Source organism: Hypanus sabinus, chromosome 2 (assembly GCF_030144855.1).
Source record: "Hypanus sabinus isolate sHypSab1 chromosome 2, sHypSab1.hap1, whole genome shotgun sequence".
Classification (NCBI taxonomy): domain Eukaryota; kingdom Metazoa; phylum Chordata; class Chondrichthyes; order Myliobatiformes; family Dasyatidae; genus Hypanus; species Hypanus sabinus.
The window spans coordinates 209129734-209153189 of NC_082707.1; the positions used below are offsets into that span (position 1 = coordinate 209129734).

The window sequence follows — 23456 nt, forward strand, 5'->3', positions numbered from 1 at the left end:
AGAGAGGGTACAGAGAAGATTTACTAGAACGTTACCTGGGTTTCAGCACCTAAGTTACAAGGAAAGGTTGAACAAGTTAGGTCTTTATTCTTTGGAGTGTAGAAGATTGAGGGGGAACTTGATAGAGGTATTTAAAATAATGAGGGGGGTAGATCGAGTTGACATGGATAGGCTTTTTCCATTGAGAGTAGGGGAGATTCAAACAGGAGGACATGATTTGAGAGTTAAAGGACAAAAGTTTAAGGATAACATGAGGGGGAATTTCTTTACTCAGAGAGTGGTAGCTGTGTGGAACGAGCTTCCAGTAGAAGTGGTAGAGGCAGGTTTGGTATTGTCTTTTGAAGTAAAATTGGATAGGTATATGGACAGGAAAGGAATAGAGGGTTATGGGCTGAGTGCGTGTCAGTGGGACTAGGTGAGTGTAAGCGTCGGCACGGACCAGAAGGGCCAAGATGGCCTATTTCCGTGCTGTAATTGTTATATGGTTATATTAAGATGAGATTGCTGCCAGATTTCATGGGTGAAAAAGCTAGGTGAGCTCTGGCCTGTTGTTGTTTGTGTTAATTTGCTGTAACTCCCTGCAGTTAGATGTGCAAGTGAAACTAGTGGCCATATCTCACCCCACATTTACACCTTTGGTTCTTACTGACTCACTTGCTTTGGCTGTAGAGGCTGAGTCATTGGATAAGCAGAGGTTGATAGATTCTTCATTAGTTGGAGTGTCGTAAGTTGTGTCTTATGTATTTTTGCCTTCTCATCTTTTGATTGGTAATACTGATGCCTGGCAACTTTTAACTCACCAGTGGCAACTGATCTTTTAACAGTTAATAAGTCTTAATTAATCAGGGCATGAAGGGATACAGGGAGAAGGCAGGAGATTGGGGCTGAGAGGGAAAATGAATCCACCATGATGAAATGGAGCAGACTCAATGGGTCAAAAGGCCTAATTCTGCTCCTATATCTTATGGTTTAATAACTCAATAAATTCCAGGCATGCACTGTTCACATCATTTGAATGAAAAGTGCACTATAAATAAGTTGTTATTGTTATTATTTATTAAAGTGTGAGTGAGTGGTTGACAGATGATAGTCATGTAAGATATGGCAATTTAAGTAGAGACAGAAATGACTTCAGTTCATTCATTTAGAGATACAGCCCGGATTAGGCCCTTCTGGCTGTTTGAGCTGCGCGGCCTAGCAGCCCCGACAACCCCTATTTAATCCAGTTTACAATGACCAGTTAATCTATCCGGTATGTCTCCAGCCTGTGGGAAGAAACTGGAGGACTTGGTGAAAACTCACACATTCCACAGGGAGGATGTACAGAGGCTCCGTAATGAAGGCACCAGAATTGAACTCCCCAGGCTGTAGTAGCATCATGGCTGTGCTATCATGGCAGAACTATTCTCCCATCAATAAATGTTCAGAAATAATATTTGTAAAGCAGCAATATTAATAACATAAACCCAAGAGTGCATATAAATGCACATTTAAAAATTGTTGCATTTGTTGAGGTTGAGGTGGTCTCCGTGTGGAGTTTGCACTTTCCCTATGTGATGATGTGGCTTTCCCCTGGCTCCTCTGGTTTCCTCACAGATCTACAAAAGGCGGTTGGTTAATTGACTGCTATAAATTACTGTATGTCTGGTATTGGTGCGAGTGAGGAGGGATCAATGACACAGAAATGGATTAGGGCTCTTGGGATTACCTGGAGTTTACTGAACTCACTGGGTCATATAATATCCTGGAAGTGTGGAACACTTCATGCCCATATCCTTCCATTTTCCTCACATTCGTGTGTCTCTCCAAATGAATCTTAAAAGCCTGTAATGTACCTGCCTCTACCACTACTTTGTAGCACATTCCAGGCACCCATCCCTCATCTTAAATGCATGTCCTTCAGTATTAGACATTTCAACCCTGCTAAGAAGATGTGAGAAAATGAATTGTAAACTAGTGAAAAAATGATACTATTCAACACTTTCATTTCTTTAAATTTAGATGAAGAGAGGACTGATTAGCACACCACCATCAGATATGCTCCCAACAGCAGAAGGTGGAAAATCTCATGCTTGGCTGCGTCAGAAAAATTCTGGGATCTATGTGAAACCTCGATTATTTGCACCATACGTGGAGGAGGCGAAGGTACCTTTGTTTGTGTTCCAAGCTTGTATGTAAATATGGATTAAATTCAATGTGCTTCACAATTTAACATCTGAGTTATGAACTGTTGTTATTAATAAGCTGTTTTATACATTAAGCTTGACAATTTGGGTAAGTAAATTTGAACATGTGTACAACCTGAGATTTGTTGCCTTGTGGGCATACTCAGTAAATCCAAGAACTATGATAGAATCAATGAAATACTACACAAACAGGATGAAGAAACAATCAATATGCAAAAGATAAAACTGCAAATGCAAAAGAGAAAATTAATAATATGAATAAGCAATTAATATGGAGAACATGGGATGAAGAGTCCTTGAAAGTGAGTCCATAGGTTCTGGGAACAGTTCAGTGATGGTGCAAGTGAAGCTGAATGAAGTTGATATTTTTATTTGTAACTGGGCATATCAGTCAGTGTTTCTGGCCAAGTGTTTGACGCACAAGAAAGTTGAAAAGATTTGCTGTCTGTCAGTTGTGAAATTGAGGGAACAAAATCTGTTCAGATACCTAATGCAGAAAATGAGCTGCCTTGTAAACAAAATTAGCAAAAATCACTGCTTTTTGAATCGGCATCCATTGGCCCAAATAGATAACAACACAAGCACACATAATAGATTCTATTTAAAAACTGTTCATTCCATGCACAGTGTGGTGTCTGATGACCACACAAGTGCTCACGACTGATGCTAGTTAGAAACTGTTCTGCAAGAGGTTCCTGTCCCAAATGAGCAACATAGTGTTCCAAATAAACAAATGGAATCTCAGCTATTTTCTCAATTAGTTTCTGTTCTGTAATATTTATCCAAATTAAGTGGCTGCCTTGGTTAACTGATGGCTCAACTAACCAGAATCCTCTGCTATAAAAGGAAAGATTAGTTAACTAAACTAAACTAAACGTTTACACCTGAGTTGGGTGTGTACTTAAAATAATAGTCACTGTTCAAAATACTAGCATTTTTCAGTTCAGTACAAATGCTAACGAATATTCAAGTCCTGGATATTATATCAGGTTTGGTGCCTTGCATCCAGGTACATTCAGTCTAAAGTTATAAAGTTTCAGTCATCATACTGCATCGGGTATAGGCTGCCAACTGCAGCGTGCCAGAATCCTGTGTCCTGGGTCAGGCTTTCACATTGTCTCCATGTGTAGCCCATTGAAGATCCTTCCTCTCCCAGGAACAAGGTCTTTGTAGCTTCTGTTGAGATTTTGGTAGCTCTGAGTCTGCTAACCCCATGCCCAACCCTTCTCCCTTCATAGCTAGGCTGGGGACCGTCCATGGAGGAGCTTCTACATGCATGACTTTCAATTTAATGTCAATAAGAAATTAAATCTTGATTTACATTACTTTGGAAGATCTTGGATTTCCTTTTGGGATCTAGGCAACCATCTACTACCATTCTTTGTCGTCTTCCACAAAGCCATGCCTAATCCAATTTACTACCTCATCTTGAATGTCAAACAGCTGAACACCTTGACAAGCCTCCCATGTGGAACCTTGTCAAATGCCTTACTGAGTCCACATAGACAACATCCATCAATTTTCCATGTAACTTTCTCAAAAAACTTTATAAAATTGGTTAGACATGACCTACCACAGACAAAGGCATGTTGACTATCCGTAATCAGTCCCTGTCTATCCAAATGCTTATAGATCTGGTCCCTCTGAATACTTTCCAATAACTTTCCCACAACTGATATCAGGTTCACTGGCCTATAATTTCTTTGTTTATATTGAGAGCCTTTTTTAAACAGCAGAACAACTTTGGTTATCCTCCAATCCTCTGGTACCTCTCCTGTTGCTAAGGATGTTTTAAATATCTCTGCTAAGGCCCCAGCAATTTCTGCACTTTCTTAAGTGTTCTGTTGCATCTCTTGTCCTCTATAAGCTCCGCATTTGTTCCTACCTGCTATGCACCTCCTTTTGTCTCTTAACTAAGGCCTCAATACCCTTAGAAAAACAAAACTCCCTATACTTGTTATCTTTACCTTTTATTCTGACAGGCGCATACAAGCTTTGTACTCCCAGAATTTTGCATTTGAAGGCCTCCCACTTACCAAGTGCACCTTTGCCAGAAAACAGCCTGCCCAATCCACACTTGCCAGGTCATTTCTGATGTCATCCAATGTAGAATCTCAACCCACAGATCAGACCTATCTTTTTGCATATTTGCATTGAAAACTACTGGCATTGTGATCACTAGATGCAAAGTGTTCCCCTACACTTTATCTCCTGCCCTGTCTCATTCCCAAATTGAAGATCAAATATCAAGCACTCTCTCATTGGAGCTTCTACATACTGATGGAAGTAAACTTTCCTGGGTACATTGGGCAAACTCTATCCCATTTAGACATTTTACAATATGTGATTCCCAGTCAGTATATGGGAAGTTATAATCACCCACTATAGCAACCTTATGTTTCTTCAAACTGCTGCAATATCTGCAAACTTGTTCCTCACAATCCCTCGGATCATTGGGTGGTCTGGAATACAGCCCCATTAATGTGGTCATATGTTCCGTATTTCTCAGTTCCACTCAACACCTCACGAGACAAGTTTTCCAGTCTCCTGACGGAGCACTGCCGTGACATTTTGCCTGATTAGTAATGCCACTTCTCCTTTCATCTCCTACTATGTCGCATCTAAAACAATAGAACCCTAGAATATTGAGCTGTCAGTCCTGGCCCTCCTGCAACCAAGTCTCACTCTTGGCTCCAGTATAACTCAGGTGTTGATTCAGGCCTGTGCTCACCCATTTTTCCCATAATACTGCTTGCATGGAAGTATATGCAGTTCAGGGCATTAGTCACACCATGCTCACCTTTTTGGTTCTTGACTTTGTCTGAAGTCTTAGCAATACATATCTCCACAATCTCTTCACTAATTGTTCTGCCACTGTGGTTCCCATCTCTCTGCAGCTCTAAACACCACCATGCAGCACTAGTAAACCTTCCTGCTTGGATATTAGTTCCCTTCCAATTCAGGTGCAAATCTTCTTGGTACAGATCCCACCTTCCCTGAAAGAGAGCCCAATGATCCAAAAATCTTATGTCCTCCCTCTTACACCAAATCCTTAGCCGTGAATTAAACTGTATAATCTTCTTAGTTCTGGCCTCACTAGCATGTAGCACAGTTAGGAATCTTGAAATCACAACCCTGGTCCTGCCATTTAATTTGGCACCTAACTGCCTGAACTTATTTTGCAGAACGTCCTCACTATGTCATTGGTGCCTGCATGGACCATGACCTCTGGTTTTTAATCCTCCCATTTAAGAATGCTGAGGACGCGATTTGAGATGTCCCTGACCCTTGTACCCAGAAGGCAGCATACCACTCGGGAATCTTGTTCGTGCCCACAGAACTTCCCTAACTAATGAATCCCCTATCACCACAGATTGCCTCTTCTCCCCTTCCCTTCTGAGCTGCAGAGTCAGACACAGGCCTAGAGAGCTGACTGATGTGACATTCCCCTGTTAGCTCAGCCCCCACCAGAGCACCCAAAGTGATATACAGTACCTGTTGTTGAGGGGAATGGCCACAGCGGTACTCTGCACTGACTGTTTAACCTTCCCCTTCTTGACTGACACCAAGTTTCCTGTGTCCTGCACTTTGGGCGTAACTACCTCTCTGTATGTGCAATCTATGAATGATCCGGAGTTCATCCAGTTTCAGTTCCAATTCCATAATGTGGACTGGTAGAAGCTGTAGTTGGATGCACTTCTCACAGCTGTAGTTATCAAGGACATTCCCACATCTCCCTGACTTCCCACATCCTGTAGGAGGAGCATTCAGCTATCTGGCTGGCATCTCTATTGTTCTAACTGAGCAAATATAATGAAGGAAGAACAATAAATTGTGGGTGAATCTCTACCTAAAGCTTTTTTTGCCTTCTCTCACTAAAGCTTCTCCTTGAAGTCTTGAGTAAAAGCTTCAAAATCCCCACTCTATCTCTGTCCTCTCCACTTGCTCATGCCTTATTTTAATTGTTTTTGCCAATCAGTCCTGAACGCTGCTTAGACACTGCACAAAGCTCCCAATTGCCACAAGTTGCTGCCTTTTCTCCTCAGTCGGTGAAACTGAATGAACTCTGGCTTCCAAACTCTGATTCACCGCTGCTCAATGCACAATGCAATACATAATCAATAAAAAATATATTTTAAAAATTTAAATTAAGTATTACAAAAAGAGAGAAATAAACAATTGAATTCGTGTTTGTGGGTTTACTATCCATTCAGAAATCTGAGGGCAGGGGGTAAGAAACTGTTCCTGAAATATTGAGTGTGTCTTCAGGCTCATGTATCTCCTCCTTGATGGTAGCAGTGAAAAAAGGGCATATCTTGAGTGATGGATTCCTTAATAAGACCATAAGATATAGGAGCAGAATTAGGCCATTTAGCCCATCGAGTCTGCTCTGCCATTTCATCGTAGCTGATCCAACTTTCTGTTCAGCTCCAGTCTCCTGGCTTCTCCTCGTATCCCTTCATGACCTGACTAATCAAGTATCTATCAACCTCTGCCTAAAATATACATAAAGACTTGGCCTTCACAGCTGCTTGTGGCAAAGAAATTCCTCCTCTTCTCTAATTAAGGTAACTTCGCACACTTCATGCTCCCTGACACCTGAAACTTCCACCATACTGCTAGTGTCTTCTGTAATGAATACTGATGAAAGTGCTTACTCAGTTTGTCAGCATTTTTGTTGTCCTCCATTACAACCCCTCCAGCATTGTTTTCCAGCAGTCCAATATACACTCTCTCCTCTCTTTTACACTCTATGTATCTGAAGACACTTTTGGTATCTTGTTTAATATTATTGACTAGCTTACTTTCATAATCCATCTTCACCTTTTAATGATTTTTTTAGTTGCCTTCTGTTGGTTTTTAAAAGTTTCCCCATCCTCTAATTTCCCATCAATTTTTACTCCATTATATGCCCTCCCTTTAGCTTTTAGGTTGGCTTTGACTTCTCTTGTTAGCACGGTTGTGTCATCTTTCCTTTAGAATATTTATACAGGGTATAAATATCCTGTGCTTTCCAAGTTGCTTCAGGAAATTCCAGCCATTGCTGCTCAGCCGTTATCCCTGCCAGTGTTCTTTTCCAATTAGTTCCGGCCACCTCCTCTCAAGCCTCTGTAATTCCCTTTTCTCCACTATAATACCAATAATCTAGGTTTTTAGCTCATAGATGCTAGATCCTATTTGAGGCATCGCCTTTTGAAGATGTCCTCAATGCCAGGGAGGTAGTGCCCATGATGGAGCTGGCAATGAAGCAGATTAATTGTCATAACTCATCTTTGATTCTAGCAAGCTTAACAATTTCTAGTAGTTGTAAGAAGTAACTTTTCTTCTTTCAAGCCGTTATGTAATTGCAGCCCATGTGTGTTGATTTCTGTTTGCAGACTGTGTTGGATGAGATGATGGTGGAGCAGACTGATCTTGTCCGGCTGCGAATGGTCCGTATGTCCAATGTACCAGACACACTATACATGGTGAATAGTGCTGTTCCACAATGCTGTCACTTAATGAATCACCAGCCGATAGGTGCACCATCTAACCCTCCTTCAATCATTGCCAATGAAATTCCCGGTAAGTATTATTCCAGTGCTGAAATTAGCTATTCATTCTCAGTTCTGTATTTGGAGTTATGGGGAGCTACAACATAGAAACAGGTGACATCTAGTCCATGCTGAACTGTTAGTCTGCCTAGTCCCATTGACCTGCACCCAGACCATAACCCTCCCTACCCCTCCCAGATTCCCCTTAAATATTTCACCTTTCACTCTCACCCATGATCTTTGCCCCACCTATTTGTCTCTCTGCCTCATACCGCCCTCTCAAATCACCTAAATGGTTGTACTTCAGTTGGGGAAATTTGGAATGGTTTCCACAATGGAGGGATCACTCACTGCCTTCAGTTCATACCATTAAAAAGTTGTGCTCAGATGTTGAGCCCTGATGACCTGTTGGTTGACATTGTATCCAACAATGATAGGAGAGCTGTGCAGGAATTTTTTTCAATTGTACAAGCTATTGCGCAGGGGCAGTTCCACTCTCCCGACCTCTAAAGTCTGGGTCCGGTGTGGGTAAGTCATCACGTCTGGGTCCAAGTTGCAGTGCATGACCATGACTACTACTGTGCCACATCAAGCACTTCGTTCTGCACGGAGTGTTGCAGAACCGCCCTGGATCTCCAGTCCATTGGTGCTGACTGCACGTGCTAGGCCAGGCATGACTCTATCTCACCTGGTATGAAGCTTGCTGGCTACTTTCACCTGGTTTAGCTTGCCTATCAAAGCAGTGTACCGGGTGTGGCTGCTGTCTCTTGCAAATAGCGCCATCATAACATTTGCACTTGTTAGCTCTTGAGGGCCAATTCATTGCCTTTCTCAGATTGCTTTTCTCTTGGAGCATCAGTTCACTTTACTTAGATATGACTGTTTTGTTATAGTTTCTTGTGCTCTTGATTTGTAGGGATTGCATTACATGTTGATTTGGTTTACAAAGCAGTATCATTAAATCCATTCCTGTTATTCAGCTAATGGACAGACGATAATGGGAGTTAAATTCCCTGAAAGTGAGGGAGCAACAGACCCCCCCCCCCACACACACACACACACACACAAAGAAAGTAAATAGTACAAAACGACAATGAAAAAACCTGAATATTTGAACAGCTACATGGCCTGTTATCACTCCACTGGTCAGACTAAATTACCACTTCAGTTAGTCCTGGTCCAGGGTCTCCGCCCAAAATGTTGACTCTCCTTTCTCCTCCTTAATTGCTTTGTGACCTGCTGAATTCCTCCAGCATTTTGTATGTATTGCTTTTTAGTTAGAATCTCATCCATATTACAATAAATCACTAAAAATTACCACTTAGTGGATAGTAAATGAACGGAGACGGAGGAGGATTGATGGGCCAGATAACCTTGTTCTGCTCCTCCGCCTTATGATTTCCTCCCAATATAAGTGAGTTCAGATGCAGGTACTTGTGCAAAGACCTTACTAAATAAATATTACTTTTCAGTCCCCCCCTTGAAAATGGTAAAAGATATGATCAGGCGCCTTCAAGAACTTAGACATACGGATCAGGTGCAGCGAGCATATGCGTTGAACTGTGGGGAAGGAGCAACTGTAAGCTACGAAATTCAGATCCGGGTATTGAGAGAATTTAACCTCCCAGATGCTGCTGTTGAACTGCTTCAGGTATGGGAATTGTGTGTGTAACATTATGACATTGACCAGCCTAAACGACCAAATGAGTTTTCATAAATACTAATACCTTTAGGTGCAGTATTGGGCAAAGAGGTTTCCTACAATTAGCTTGTTAATAACCATTTTTAAAGCTACTTTGGAATTGATGCAGCTTCATAGAACGGAGAACACTACAGCACAGCAACAAGTCCTTTAGCCCACAACATTGTGCCAAGCCAAATAAAGCAATAATCAAGTGGTTTACTCTTCTGCCTACACTTCTTCCATTTTCTTCACAATCATCTGCCTATCTAAACATCTCCCAAAAGTGCCTAATGTAGCTACATCCACCACCACCTCAGGTGGCAGATTCCAGGACCCACCACTCTGTGTGTGTGTGTGTATATATATATATATATATATATATATAAATAAATTGAATGATAATTTTTTTAAATCCACATCTCCTTTGAAATACCCCATCTCACCTTAAATGTGCATATCCTCTAGTATTAGACATCTCAACCCCAGGGAAAAATACTGTGTCTGTCTACTCTGTCTATGCCTCTCATAGTCTTGTAAACCTTCATCAGATCTCCCCTCAACCTCCGCTGCTCCAGAGAAAACAACCCAGGTTTGTCCAGCCTCTAGTTACAGCACATGCCTTTTTTACCCAGGCAACATCCTCGTAAACCTCTTCTGCACCCTCTAACGGACATGAGTAACCCACAATTTAAAATTCTTTCTTCCTGTTAACAAGCCAGCTAACTTAAAATATTTGAATTATTAAGATATGTGGAAACTTTAACGACAATTGACTTGGGTTAAGTCTATAGGAATGTAGCTCTGCTAATCTAATGATTATCTATTGCTTTGCACAGAATCCTCTGAAGTTCTTTCCTCATGAGCGGTTTGGTGATGAGAGTCCAGTGCTAGCTGTCCGTCACTGCAGGATGAGCAGTCCCCCGGCTGGACAGCGCGGTGATGTTGAGCCCTTTGCAGCTTCCCGGCCACCTTTGCCACCACCTCCACCACCGTATCACCCTCCGAAAGCAATGACACACGAGAAGCACAAAACCCATTCGAAGCAGAGGCTGCCTGGTCAGCTGTCATCCCGCTCCTTATCCTACCCATGTAATCGTTCTTTACATTATTCTGGACTGACCACCAGACCTATTTATACATCTGGTGGTAAACAAATGCCTCCCAACTGCACCAATTCTGCCAGACTGGTCCAGGCGCAAACAGATATAGGGGTAAGTTTTGACTTTTAAACGTCAGATCAGTGGTAAAGAATTTGGAAACAAAATATCCACGTGCCTTTCTGAATCATGTGACGGGGCTTAAAATGTTACATTAACTATTTTATTTCTAAGTATTCTGTTCAGTTTTCCATGTCAGCCAAGATCTCCCATCTAACCCTATCTTGTCTGCCTGACTTTGACGAGACTCCCACTCGTCTCTCTACTACTGTCTGCAGGAGATTCAGGAATTTTGATAGCCCACACGGCCAGTTTCAAGAATAGTGTTGCTCTGTGGCCATCAGGCTCCTAGACAGGCTTCACTCAGCTCAGCACTGAACTGGCTGCACAGCTGTGGCCTGTGGCCTGTAGCCATCGGTCTCCTGGGCTGTTTAACAGCTCAACGCTGGACTGGCTGAATAGCTGTGGCCTGTAGCCATCGATCTCCTGGGCTGTTTAACAGCTCAGCGCTGGACTGGCTGCACAGCTGTGGCCTGTGGCCTGTAGCCATCGGTCTCCTGGGCTGTTTAACAGCTCAACGCTGAACTGGCTGAATAGCTGTGGCCTGCGGCCTGTAGCCATCGGTCTCCTGGGCTGTTTAACAGCTCAGCGCTGGACTGGCTGCACAGCTGTGGCCTGTGGCCTGTAGCCACCGGTCTCCTGGGCTGTTTAACAGCTCAACGCTGAACTGGCTGCATAGCTGTGGCCTGTAGCCATCGATCTCCTGGGCCGCTTCACTCAGCTCAGCACTGAACTGGCTGCACAGCTGTGGCCTGTAGCCATCGATCTCCTGGGCCGCTTCACTCAGCTCAGCACTGGACTGGCTGCACAGCTGTGGCCTGTGGCCTGTATCCATCGGTCTCCTGGGCTGTTTAACAGCTCAACGCTGAACTGGCTGCATAGCTGTGGCCTGTAGCCATCGATCTCCTGGGCCGCTTCACTCAGCTCAGCACTGAACTGGCTGCACAGCTGTGGCCTGTGGCCTGTAGCCATCGGTCTCCTGGGCTGTTTAACAGCTCAGCGCTGGACTGGCTGCACAGCTGTGGCCTGTAGCTTGCAGTCATTGGTCTCCTGGGCTGCTTCACTCAGCTCAGCACTGAACTGGCTGCACAGCTGTGAAGTAACTTTTGGAGACTCTACAGTTAGTGTTCTGTGTATTGTTTGTTTTATTGATATTTGACAGTTTTTTGTGGATTCTATTGTGTCTTTGTTTTATGACTTTTAGCAAAATGATGTATCTCTAGCTTGTATATAGTATACATACTTCTATAATAAATGTACTTTGAACCTTGAAGGATCAAGACCTGTCTCCATAGGAGATCTGTATGCATCACATCCTATACTGATTCTACTGATCTCTTGAAGCTCTATAGTAATGAAAATCTGCTTTACTGACTTCTGCACGGGCTCCCATTGGATTTTAAGAATGGAAGTAGGTTATTTGGCCTCTTAATGATTACATGGTTAATCCATGACCCAACTCTGCATATCCATCTTTGGCCAATGTCCTTAAACAGATTTGGTTATCAAATGTCTATTCCTCCCAGATTCAACATCAACATTTTCTAATTTGCTGATTAGGGTATCAATTAAAATATTGTAAATAAATATTAATAAACTAATTAAAATATTATAATAAGTATTAAAATATAAAAAATGCTGTTTGTGTGCTAATTTTTATTCAGGGCATGGAGCCTTTTAAGGAAACACATCAGACCATCTGGTGTGGAAATCAGCAGCTTGGGTACCTGTAAAATGAGTACAGCCAAATTGGTCTTTGCAAATTTTTGTGATTAGGCTAGAGTTAAATCGGTATGTTGCAGGCAGCTCGTTGGGCCAGAAAGGCCTGTTCCGCCTTGGAGCTCTAAATAAATAAATATGTAACATCCTTCTAGGGGGAACTGCCAGTAGGCCCTGCCAAACGGTGTGCTCATGGTGGCGTAGATGCTGTGTAATGCACCCCGATACAAGCCCACAGTGTAAAATATCAGACAATACACAGTGTACAATTAAATGATTACACTTTATAACTTTTCTTGGTGGTATGGTTAGTAGAAACAAATAAACAAAAGTGCCACTCAGTAAATTCATCAGTTTTGTGCATAAATTTAATTCATTGGAGTTCACGCCTTCCAGATCTGTCCCCAAACGACCTCCGACAACCTCCGAACCGTCCAGTATCTGTTGCCCTGGGACCACTGAATGCTCCCACGCTCGCCCTTCCTTGCCACTTGCCTCCTCCTAAAGACTGCGAACCCTCTCTTGGTTCCCACCATACAAGGTAGCACAAGTCTTCCATTGGTTAGTTCCCGTTATCTGTAATTATAACCCAAACATCGCAACTACAAAGAACCATTACATCACCAGTTAACATTACAGAGAAGCCATTTCATTATAACACTACAGAAAAGCTTTTTTGTTAACCTTGCCAGTTAACATTACAGTTAATATTACTGAGAACCCTACAAATAAAATTGGCCTGAAACTAAGTGTGTGCTTATAAATGAAAGGGTGCTATGAAAATATTAACTCAACAATTGGAACAACATGCATCATTCATTATGCCTTTTTCCTGCATGGATCCACTTTGGAAGCAGGAACAAGAGGGCAGAGTATTGTCTGAATGGTGTAGAGTTAGGTAAGGGAGAAATGCAAAGAGACCTAGGAGTCCTAGTTCCATCAGTCAATGAAGGTGAATGAGCAAGTGCAACAGGCAGTGAAGAGGGCAAATGGAATGTTGGCCTTTATTACAAGGGGAATTGAGTACAAGAGCCAGGATATCCTTTTGCATTTGTACAGGGCCCTGGTGAGACCACACCTGGAATATTGTGTACAGTTTTGGTCTCCAGGTTTAAGGAAGGACATTCTGGCAATTGAGGAAGTGCAGCGTAGATTCCTGGGATGGCAGGGCTGTCTTACGCAGAGAGATTGGAGAGATTGGGCTTGTACACACTGGAATTGAGGAGATTGAGAGGGGATCTGATTGGAACGTTAAAGATAATTAAAGGATTTGATAGGATTGTGGCAAGAAATATGTTCCAGATGTTGGGAGAGTCCAGTGCCAGAGGGCATGGATTGAGAATAAGAGGTCAGTTATTTAAAACAGAGTTGAGGAAAAACAATTTCTCCCAGAGAGTTATAGAGGTGTGGAATGCACTGCCTCGGAAGACGGTGGAGGCCAATTCTCTGGATGCTTTCAAGAAGGAGCTAGATAGATATCTGATGGATAGGGGAATCAAGGGATATGGGGACAAGGCAGGGACTGGGTATTGATAGTGAATGATCAGCCATGATCACAGAATGGCGGTGCAGACTCGAGGGGCCGAATGGTCTACTTCTGCACCTATTGTCTATTGTCTATGAGGTAAAGGAGGGTATTGGTTAGTATTTTGAGTTAGTTTCATCAGGAAGTGTGAGGCTTTACATTTTCAGTGTTTGTGCACTATCTCTTTAATTTTCCAAAAGCAACATTCATTGGTGAGGTCTAATTTACAGTTCTGATTACCTACCCACAGAAATGTATCAGTACGATTGAAAGAGTGTAGAGAAAATTTATTATGATACTGCTGTACTTGAGGACCTGAACTAAAGGGAGTGGTTGAATAGGTTAGGACTTTATTCCCTAGCGTGTAGAAGAATGACGGGAGATTTCAAGTTCAAATTGAAGTTTAATTATCATTCAACTGCACATGAATACAGCCAAATAGTATAGGGTTCCTCAGGGGCCAAGGTGTAAAACACAGTACAAAGCATAGCTCTGCTATTCAATTGTGGCTGATCTTTTTTCCCCTCCTAAGCCCCAGTCTCCTCTCCATAACCTTTCATGCTGAGTCCAGTCAAGGTAGACGTATACAAATTTATGAGGTAAATTTAAGTTAGCTTTTTCCAGTGAAGTTGGGTGAGACTAGAGGTCTTAGATGAACTATTTAAGGGAAACGTCTTTGCTCAGAGGGTGCTGAGAGTGTGGAACAGGCTGCCAGCAAAAGTGGTGGATACAGGTTTGATTAAGAGAAATTTGGACAGGTACGTGGATGGGAAGGGTATGGAGAGCTGTGGTCCAGGTGCTGGTCAATGAATAGTTCAGTATGGAGCTCACCAGCTATACTTGAAAAGTTATTGTGATCATATGAATCTACAGATGTTGTGTTCACATAGTTTGGCTTCAAAAGTCATGGAGTAGAAAATCCAAATTTGATGTTGTTCAATTTTGTTTTCTTCTAGAGTGCTGAAGGTGCCTTGAATGAACTGATGCCAGACATTGCAATGGGTGTGACATCTCTGAGTAACTTGTCACTTAAGGACAGAAGGTTTCCAGAGCTTGCTTTAAGTACCGAAGTGAACCAAATGGCTTCAGATTTTGCTTCCTTTCCACGGCCTGCACCATATTTGCACAGTAGACGCGCACACGGTGTGAGGAGAAAGCCCAGTCATCTGAAGGCAGAACCTCGCCAAGGCTTCCAGGACTACCCTGATCTCTATGATTTCTCCACTGTATCTTACCGGCCGTACACTCCAGGAACAAGCAGACATACATTGGCTCCTTCACAGGCAACATATTTCAGCCCAGACTTATACAACCCCAATAGATCTGCAGCAGCAGGGAGCTTCAAGATGACTTCTCTTTGCAGTGAACCTTCTAGTAAGCCAGTAGAATCAAGGAGAGAGTACTTACTGCCTCCTGAAGCCCAACAACCAAGACCCAGTGACCCACCTTATTTCGATTTTCTGGAGCAGCCACCACACAGGTTGGACTTAGCACTGAAGCAAGAGTATAGTGGGGGCTCTTTGCACACCAGAAGCAGGGGATTAATGGAGACGGATCTGACTTGTGGCCTGACCGCTAGCCATGCCCTCAGTGTGCCCTGCAGCTCTGAGAGCCGCGAGGCTCACTGCAGCAGACGATCATCGGATGGTGATGTGCTGGAGCCGGGACCCAGCGCTCAGCCTCACAGAAACATCCGGAACAGTAGGGAAGATACACTAAGCCGAGAAAGGAGGTCACCAAACAGATCTGATCTCTCGTACAAAAAGTCAGCTCTTTAATGACAGCAGTAATCCATTGTGATTTTTCAGCAGATGACTCTTAATTTTGCTTTCATAGATGTTTTGTACATAACATTTCTACCTTAAATAGGATAATTTCTAAGTGATTTTCTATGACTTTTTTAATATCTCGGGAAACCAAGTCATGTGCAGTATTGCCATCCTTTCTAATGTTCAAATCGTCCAGTAATCAAGTTCACCATTTAAAATAATGCTTGATCTTTTACCTCCGTTTTTTCAGGTCTGTTTAAAACAGTTCCATGTTGTTGTGCATTGAATAACAATTGTGTAATATTTAATGGTGAAAAGTACTCTGATATACAGTACACATTGGCATATTTTCTCATTTTCGAGAAAGTTTTTAGTCTTTAAAATACTGGGCAGTATTCTTTTCAAGTGTACTCAGCATTGGAAACATGCAAGGGAAGAACGCCTTTAATCTGCTGGCCAGCTGCCTCTATTCAGAGCACAGATCCTTGTCAGTTTAAAGCTATAGTCTTAATCTTGGGACAATCAGATTGCTGTGACAATCGGTTTATAGGATTAATGCTTTAATATATCCTGAGAAGCTGAAATCCCAAAGGCAGAAATACTAGCAACATGGAGAAAGCGGCTGGAGTTCCCGATGAAGCTGCTGTCATATTGTTTGCTTAATCATGGATCTGTCGTTGGACGCATGAAACTTCTCAGCCCTTTCCCCTCATTTTTTAGTTTGTTAGCTCCTTTTCAAATTTCTGCATGGATAGATGAATGTTGGTCTCCAAAATGGTTTCCAACACTTAAAATAATATTAATTCTGTGAAGGGGAGAAACTAGAATGCAAGTTGTATGTGATTTTTAAATTCTCTTGTTTCCCCTTTGCTGTATCCAAGTAGGGTCTGCAATTGCACATATTTAAGATGTTCTGTGCACAAAATGCTGAAGGAATTCTGCAGGTCAGGCAGCATCGATGGTAATGAGTAAACAGTTGATGTTTTGGGCCGCGATCAGTGGAAAGGAAGGGGGAAGCCAGAGTAAGAAAGTGGGGGAGGAGAGGAGTAAAAGCAAGAAGGTTTTTATTCCCTCCATAGATGCTGCCTGACTTGCTGAGTTTCTCTAACATTTTGTGTTTGTTACTCTGGATTTCCAGCATCTGCAGACCTCATTTTCACCTCCCTGGCAACAGTTAAATCCAGGCCTACTCCTAAAGACAGAGACTAACCCTGTTAATCCAATCTTGGAGGCAAGGTAGAATATCTAGAGAACTATAATAATTGATTATAGTTGTTTTAGTTCTGTATTCTGCCAGCTATGTCGATCCTACAATCGCTTGCAGAAACTTCCCTCCTCTTGAACCTGTATCTGTTGAGTTATACATTTAAATTCTGTGGTGGCGTTTTGAATTTTACTCATTCTGATCTACAGTATAAAACTAATTTGAAGTAATTGTGCAGATTTTCCTTCTCAGATCTTGTTCTGTTTCCTGTTTGGATGCCACATCAGGACTGACATTAGGAGACAGGAGAATTCAAAGCAAAAAGCTTTGTGTGCAAATTTCCAATGCAATATACTGATGCAAAGCCTACCGTTGTTCAGTGTTACAGTGCAATCTTATCAATCATGTCAGGGTACCTAGAGCTGATGTATTGGTGTTAAATTGAAAATCTGAATTCTAAGACTACACACAAACTTCCATTCTTGGGCTTGTGGCAACCATTGAAATATAAAGTTTAATTTTATTTTAGTAAAGCGGAATTAGGCCCTTCTGGCCTTCGAACCGCGCCATCCTAACAACCTCAATTTACCCCTAACCTAGTCAAGGGACAATTTACAATGACCAATTCACATGCCCAGTACACCTTTGGACTGCGGGAGGAGCACCCAGAGAAAACAGCCACATCGAGGACATACAGACTCCTTACTGAAGACACTGGAATTGAATTCCAAACTGCTATAGCCTGAACGTAATAGCCTCACGCTAATCGCTTTATTACTCTGGTGCCCTGCTTTATTCCAATATGTTAGCTGTGCTTCATTTGGTTGTACAGAGTGAATTCCAATTCCACTCCAGATGATCATCCAGCCTAATAGTCCCATATTGTACTGTGAGTGTTGCTCTAGTGCCACCTTGTGGATGTGTGTGCAGTTTCTTGAGAGAGTACTGGGGTTTCCAGGTTTAACACATTAGCTGTTTTCCATTGAGGTTTGGTTAGACTAGAACTATAGGTCATGGATTAAGGATGAAAAGTGAAATGTTTAAAGGGAACATGAGGGGAACTTCTCTCACAAGGTTGGTTAGATTGTGGAACGAGTAGCCCTTGCAAGTGGTGGATTCGCATTTGATTTCAACATCTAAGAGACGTTTGGATAGGTACATCGACGGGAGAGTTACGGAGGGCTATGGTCCAGGTGCAGGCTGATGGGACTAGGCAGAGCAGTGGTATTCACTACATAGGCTGAAGGGCCTGTTTCTGTGTTCGAGGACTCTAACATTGTTTTCACTGTTGGTTTTTGATCAGTATATATTAGTGCTTGCTTTCCACCACAGCTAGGTTAAGAAGGTAGTCAAAACTGGCTGCTAATTTATCTGCATTGCCACAGATCTGCAGCCCTTCCTAAACATAACAGAAGCAACTATTTCCAGTACACGCACAACATTCAAAAGTTGCCTGATCTGACGCTACTTGCATATTGTTCTAAATTGTGTTGATGTACCTTTTTCTATTGGCCACATGTCCCTGCATGATGTTGAACTGCAACTGTTTACCAGTTTAATTTTGGTTATATTAGAATATTGGAAGCCACTCAGATGAATTTGTGCTTCGTAGCAAAAGCTTTTTAAAAAACTTGCATTGTTGGTGTTTAGTTCTCTAATGATTTGTTTTGGATGCTTACGATCTAAACTGTTACTGGGATACAGTAAAGTGCCTTCAATGCTAAAGGCTCATATAACAGTAAATTAGATCAAATATCCTATGCAAAGGTTTTCTACAAATGGCATAACTGTCTATTGATTCTTACAATGCTTCAATGTATATAAAGTTTTTTAAAGAGATGACTATTTTTTTTAGCATCTTAAAAGGAAGTTGTTGCTTAGTGAAATGCATTTCCCTATTGAGTACTGTAGCAGTTGTACAGAATCTCTCATCTATTTTTCTACTGTTTCTGGGGAGGGAAAAGCATGTAACAAATTCTAAACTGGCATAGTTAGTGTTCTAATTAAATGGCCAACAGAATGTTTCATTATGATTGTGAATTTAATCCATATTTTTATTAAAATGAAACAGCACATTTGAAATGACTGTCCCTTCATTGTTTGAGCAAGAGGAAATGTGACCAACTGGAATGACATTCCAGTGGTTGGTGACTGTTTCATCTGTGGAAGGATCCAAATATAATCTGAATGCACTTTATTTATCCCATAATGTTCCTGATTGTCCCCAAATTCAACTTTGTATGTTTATCCCATGTACCACCCTGTACCTAATAAGATGGCCACATAGTGTATGTCGGTGGTCTTCTGTTGCTGTAGCCCATCCACCTCAAGGTTTGACACATTGTGCATTAAGAGATGCTATTCTGCACGCCACTGTCGTAATGTGTGGTTATTTGAGTTACTAATCGCCCTCTTGTCAACTTGAGCCAGTCTGGACATTCTCCTCTGACCTCTCATTTCAGGGCATTTTCATTCAGAGGGTCGGCTGGTGGCACAGTGACTCCGGAACGGAGGTTCCAATCCGAGTACGCTTTCCATCCGTGCCGGGTTGAGTGTTCAGCTGGCAACTCGACCTCGCAAAATAAAGAAAAATACTGCAAAATGTCTGTGTTAGGAGTGGCGTGCCACACCACGCAGTCTTTCGTTCCACGCCTTGTAAGGCATGAAAATGCCCGACGCTGGTCTTTCATCATTCGCTCACAGAACTGCTGCTCACTGGATTTTTTTTGTTTTTCACACCATTCTCTATAAAATCTAGACTGTTGTGCATGAAAATCCCAGGAGATCAGCAGTTTTTGAGATAGTCAGACCACACCCAACAATCATTCCATGGTCAAAGTCACTTTCATATTTCTTCCCCATTCTGATGTTTGGTCTGAACAACTGAACCTCCTTGACCGAGTCTGCAGTTCTCTATGCATTCAGTTGCTGCCACATGATTGGCTGGTGAGATAATTGCATTGATAATTGCATGTGTACCTAATAAACTGGCCATCGTGTATAAACAGTGGTATGCAACTGCAGCATTGGTTTTTCTATTGGGTTAAAATGGCCATGTCATGTCTAATGTCAGATTCCTGAAATAATGTTCCATATTAAAGTCAGTGAGGCAGACAGCAAAGAAACACTGGCATTTTTATCAGCTTCTGCACCTTTTGAAGCCTTTACTTAAGAATTCTGTGCTAGGTTGGAGGCAGCCCCCTCCCATCAGTGCTGCCCTCTATTCACTTGGTCAAGGACAAATTGAATTCCTTCATCTGCAGCTGCATTGCATGCTGTGAGCAGCTGCTGTGGGCTGTTCTTGCAGCAATGTGGCTTCAGGACAACATCCATGCACCATCAATCCACAGGCCACGACCCTCGAGCTGAAGTGGTAACGGATGCATTGGTCATGATCTTTCAAGAATCACCTGATTCTGGCATGGACCTGGAGGACTGGAAAATTGCAAAACTGTGGTTGGGGAAGTCTATTATGAAGGGGTTAACAAATGAGCATCTGGCAGCTTTAGCCTGTACTCACTGGAATTTATGAGAATGCAGGGATCTCACTTAAATCTTCTGAATGTTGAAAGTTCGAGGTAAGGTGGATGTGGAGAAGCTGTTTCCTCTGGTGGGGGTATCCAGAACTAGAAGGCACAGAGTAATCTTTTTTAAACCAAGAAGTGTTGAATCTGTGGAACGCTCTGCCACAGGTTGTGGTGGAGGCCAAGTCTGTGAGTATATTAAAAGCGGAATAGATTCCTGATTGGTCAGGATACGGTGAGAGGGCAGGTGTATGCATGGTGTTGAAAAAAATCTGGAGTCAGCCATGATGATACAATGGAGTGGACTCTGGCCTAATTCTGCTCATGTCTCATGGCCATGGGGGAACAAAGGGATCTGTGACTGCAGGAACATAATTCATTGAAAGTGGTGTCACAGGTAGATAGGCTTGTAAAGAAAGCTTTAAGCACATTATCCTTCATAAATCAATGTATTCAGTACTGAAGATAAAGTTGTAAAAGATGTTAGTGAGGCCTAAATTTGGAGTATTATATGAAGTTTTAGTCACCTACCAAAGGAAAGATATACACAAGGTTGATAAGAGTGCAGAGAAAATTTACAAGAATGTTGCTATGTCTGGGGGACCTGAGTTATAGGGAAAGATTTAGCAGGTTAGGACTGTATTCTTTAGAATGTAGAAGAGTGAGGGGAGATTTGATAGAGGTATACAAAATTATGAGGGGTATGGCTAAGGTAAATGCAAACAGGCTTTTTCCACTGAGGTGTGGGACTATGATCAGAGGTCATGGGTTAAGGATGAAAAACATGAGGGGAAACTTCACTCAGAGGGTTGTGAGAGTGTGGAATGAGCTGCCAGCACTGGAGTTCAGATAGGTACATGGATAGTAGGGAACTCTCACAAATGCTGGAGGAACTCAGCAGGCTGGACAGCATCTGTGGAAAAGAGTACTGGTGATATTTCAGGGAGAGGCCCTTCAGTAGGCCTGTTGTTTCCTCCAACATTTCCAACAGTTGCTTGGATTTCCAGCATCTGTAGATTTTCTTGTTTGTGAGTGGATAGTAGGGATATGGCCCTAGTGTACATCAAGAGAAATAGGCAGGTTAGTATTGGCATGGATGATCTGGGCCAAAGAGCCGTTTCTGTGCTGTACTTCTCTATGACTCACTTCAAAAATGTTTTGTAACAATATTTCTCTGGTGTGCATAGCTGTTGGTTCTCCTTGGCCCAGTGTTTCGTTTGGCTGCATACATGTGTAACACCCTGGTAAAGGTTTCACTGCTACCACGATGGTTATGCTGTAGCAGCAGTGTTTGGGTTATGGCTAGAGATACAGGCCATGGAATGTGCACTGTCCAATGAAGAGGTTTTTTTCTTGTGTGCCTGAGACAGAGGTGATCTGAGTCTTTTGTTTGGTGGAAGATGAAGAGAGAAGATGCCAGAAATGAGAGGTCAGAGTGGACGTGGAGTGGGGCCAGGAGTCGACGAAGCCTGGGGAAAATCGATGGAGGACCAAAGGAAGGGAAACCATGCGCTCCTACCATGTCTGCATTAGACTGTTTCATTAAAATGGGCCCTTGTTTTACTTTACTAACCCTTCATAATTCTTAATTTGACTAAAGCTAAATTGGGTAGGGTGTACTGTTATTTTGTGGTATTGATTTGTAACAGGGTAACACATTACGCAGTATCCACACAAACAGGAGGTTTTGCACCACAATCTCATGTTTAGTGGGGCCAGAGATAGTCTTCCTGAGACTTGTACAGCCAACAGAACCCAAGTGTCACACGTTGGGTTGAACAACAATTAAATTTGAACTTGTTGACAAGACTGCCTTGTTGCATGACTAGAAATAAATATTTAAATGGGTGATGTCACATTTCAGAAAGCATCTCACATGAGAAAGTAACTAAATTTTTATTGGCTTCTCCCTAACCCATGAACATTAAAGCATTAGTAACAGAACAGATTCAACATGTCGGTCAGCTTTTCATATTTCAGTTCCAACGTTAAAAATTACAGGGTGCGACACAGACAGATATTCCTTATGCTTGCTGTAAATGAAGCAACTTGTAGAACATGGTTTCAGGTTAATAATTGTCAATTAAAGATCTTCACTGTCAAATGATGGCTAGTTTCTTAGCAATCTCAATATGAACCTTAGTGCCTTGATTTGCAGTTTTAAGTGTATAGTTGAAGCTATGAACTTGCCCCTTCTGGCTAGATGAAGCTGGTTTTAAAGTAGGTGAACAAGAGAGCTCTCGGCTACAGGTATGGCTTGATTTCAATATTTACCGCACACTGCTGTTAAACAGCTTGTCGGGGTGGGTATTTAGTTGGTGGATGAAGGCAGCATGGATGTATTAGAGCCACTGTCCTGTTTGAAGGTCTCATTTGTCCCAATGCTTATTATAAACCATGAGTTTAAAAAGAATTACCTGTGCATACATAGTCCAAGCTGTTAATTTCTTATAAAAGTATCATTTCTACTCTTCCCCTACTGAAGTGAACTGATGCTATGAATTCTCTATTGCGTCTTCTCAATAAACCAGGGGTTCCCAACCTGGCGTCTATGGACCCCTCCATTAATGGTAGGGGTCCATGGCGCAAGAAAAGCTCAGGAACCTCTGCACTAAACCATTTCTGCTTGAATTACACCAAGGAGGCCAAGTAAAATAAACAGGGGACAACCAGTTAATTTTAAAAGTGCCGTTGTTATGATAACATTTTGCACATGTTTTGACTGAATGTTATGGTAGTTTAACTGCAAAAATACTGCATCCCGTCCACTCGCCGTCTCTTCTTTGATTGAAGCTCCTCAAAGAATTGCTGGATATCTTCACTTGTAACCACCTGTTAACGTAGAAAGATAAAGGTAAAAATCAGTTTTATTAGAACAAGTGAGTTTCTAAAATAGGATGTCCAATCCCAGGCATTGGACAAACATCCACATGTTGATAACTTCTCTGTACAACTTGTCTGAAGGGGTGGGGCAGTGTAGTAGGTGGCTCACTCAAGTTGAATATGATCTCCTAAAGTATTGTCTGTTGGTGTGGCTGTAGAGGCCGACTGAGATCCAGTTAATAGGGATGTTAGGGCAGATTCCCTAAATAGA

At 42.2% G+C, this 23456-nt stretch overlaps 2 protein-coding genes across 4 annotated transcripts in view; one reads left to right on the top strand and one right to left on the bottom strand.

Moving 5' to 3' along the window:
- The window catches only part of btbd7 (BTB (POZ) domain containing 7), a 97898-nt gene extending 78115 nt beyond the window's left edge, over window positions 1–19783 (top strand). For all 3 annotated transcript variants that reach the window (XM_059962744.1, XM_059962752.1, XM_059962755.1), the window contains exons 7-11: window positions 2002–2145; window positions 7565–7751; window positions 9193–9371; window positions 10241–10615; window positions 14822–19783. In XM_059962744.1, coding sequence (XP_059818727.1) covers window positions 2002–2145; window positions 7565–7751; window positions 9193–9371; window positions 10241–10615; window positions 14822–15643 — 1707 coding nt within the window. In that variant the 3' untranslated portion in view covers window positions 15644–19783. The remainder of the gene's footprint in view (window positions 1–2001; window positions 2146–7564; window positions 7752–9192; window positions 9372–10240; window positions 10616–14821) is intronic.
- Window positions 19784–22243: 2460 nt separating this feature from the next.
- The window catches only part of ubr7 (ubiquitin protein ligase E3 component n-recognin 7), a 51687-nt gene continuing 50474 nt past the window's right edge, over window positions 22244–23456 (bottom strand). Inside the window, exon 11 of the mRNA XM_059962772.1 lies at window positions 22244–23194. Within this exon, the coding sequence (XP_059818755.1) occupies window positions 23102–23194 (93 nt within the window). The 3' untranslated portion in view covers window positions 22244–23101. The remainder of the gene's footprint in view (window positions 23195–23456) is intronic.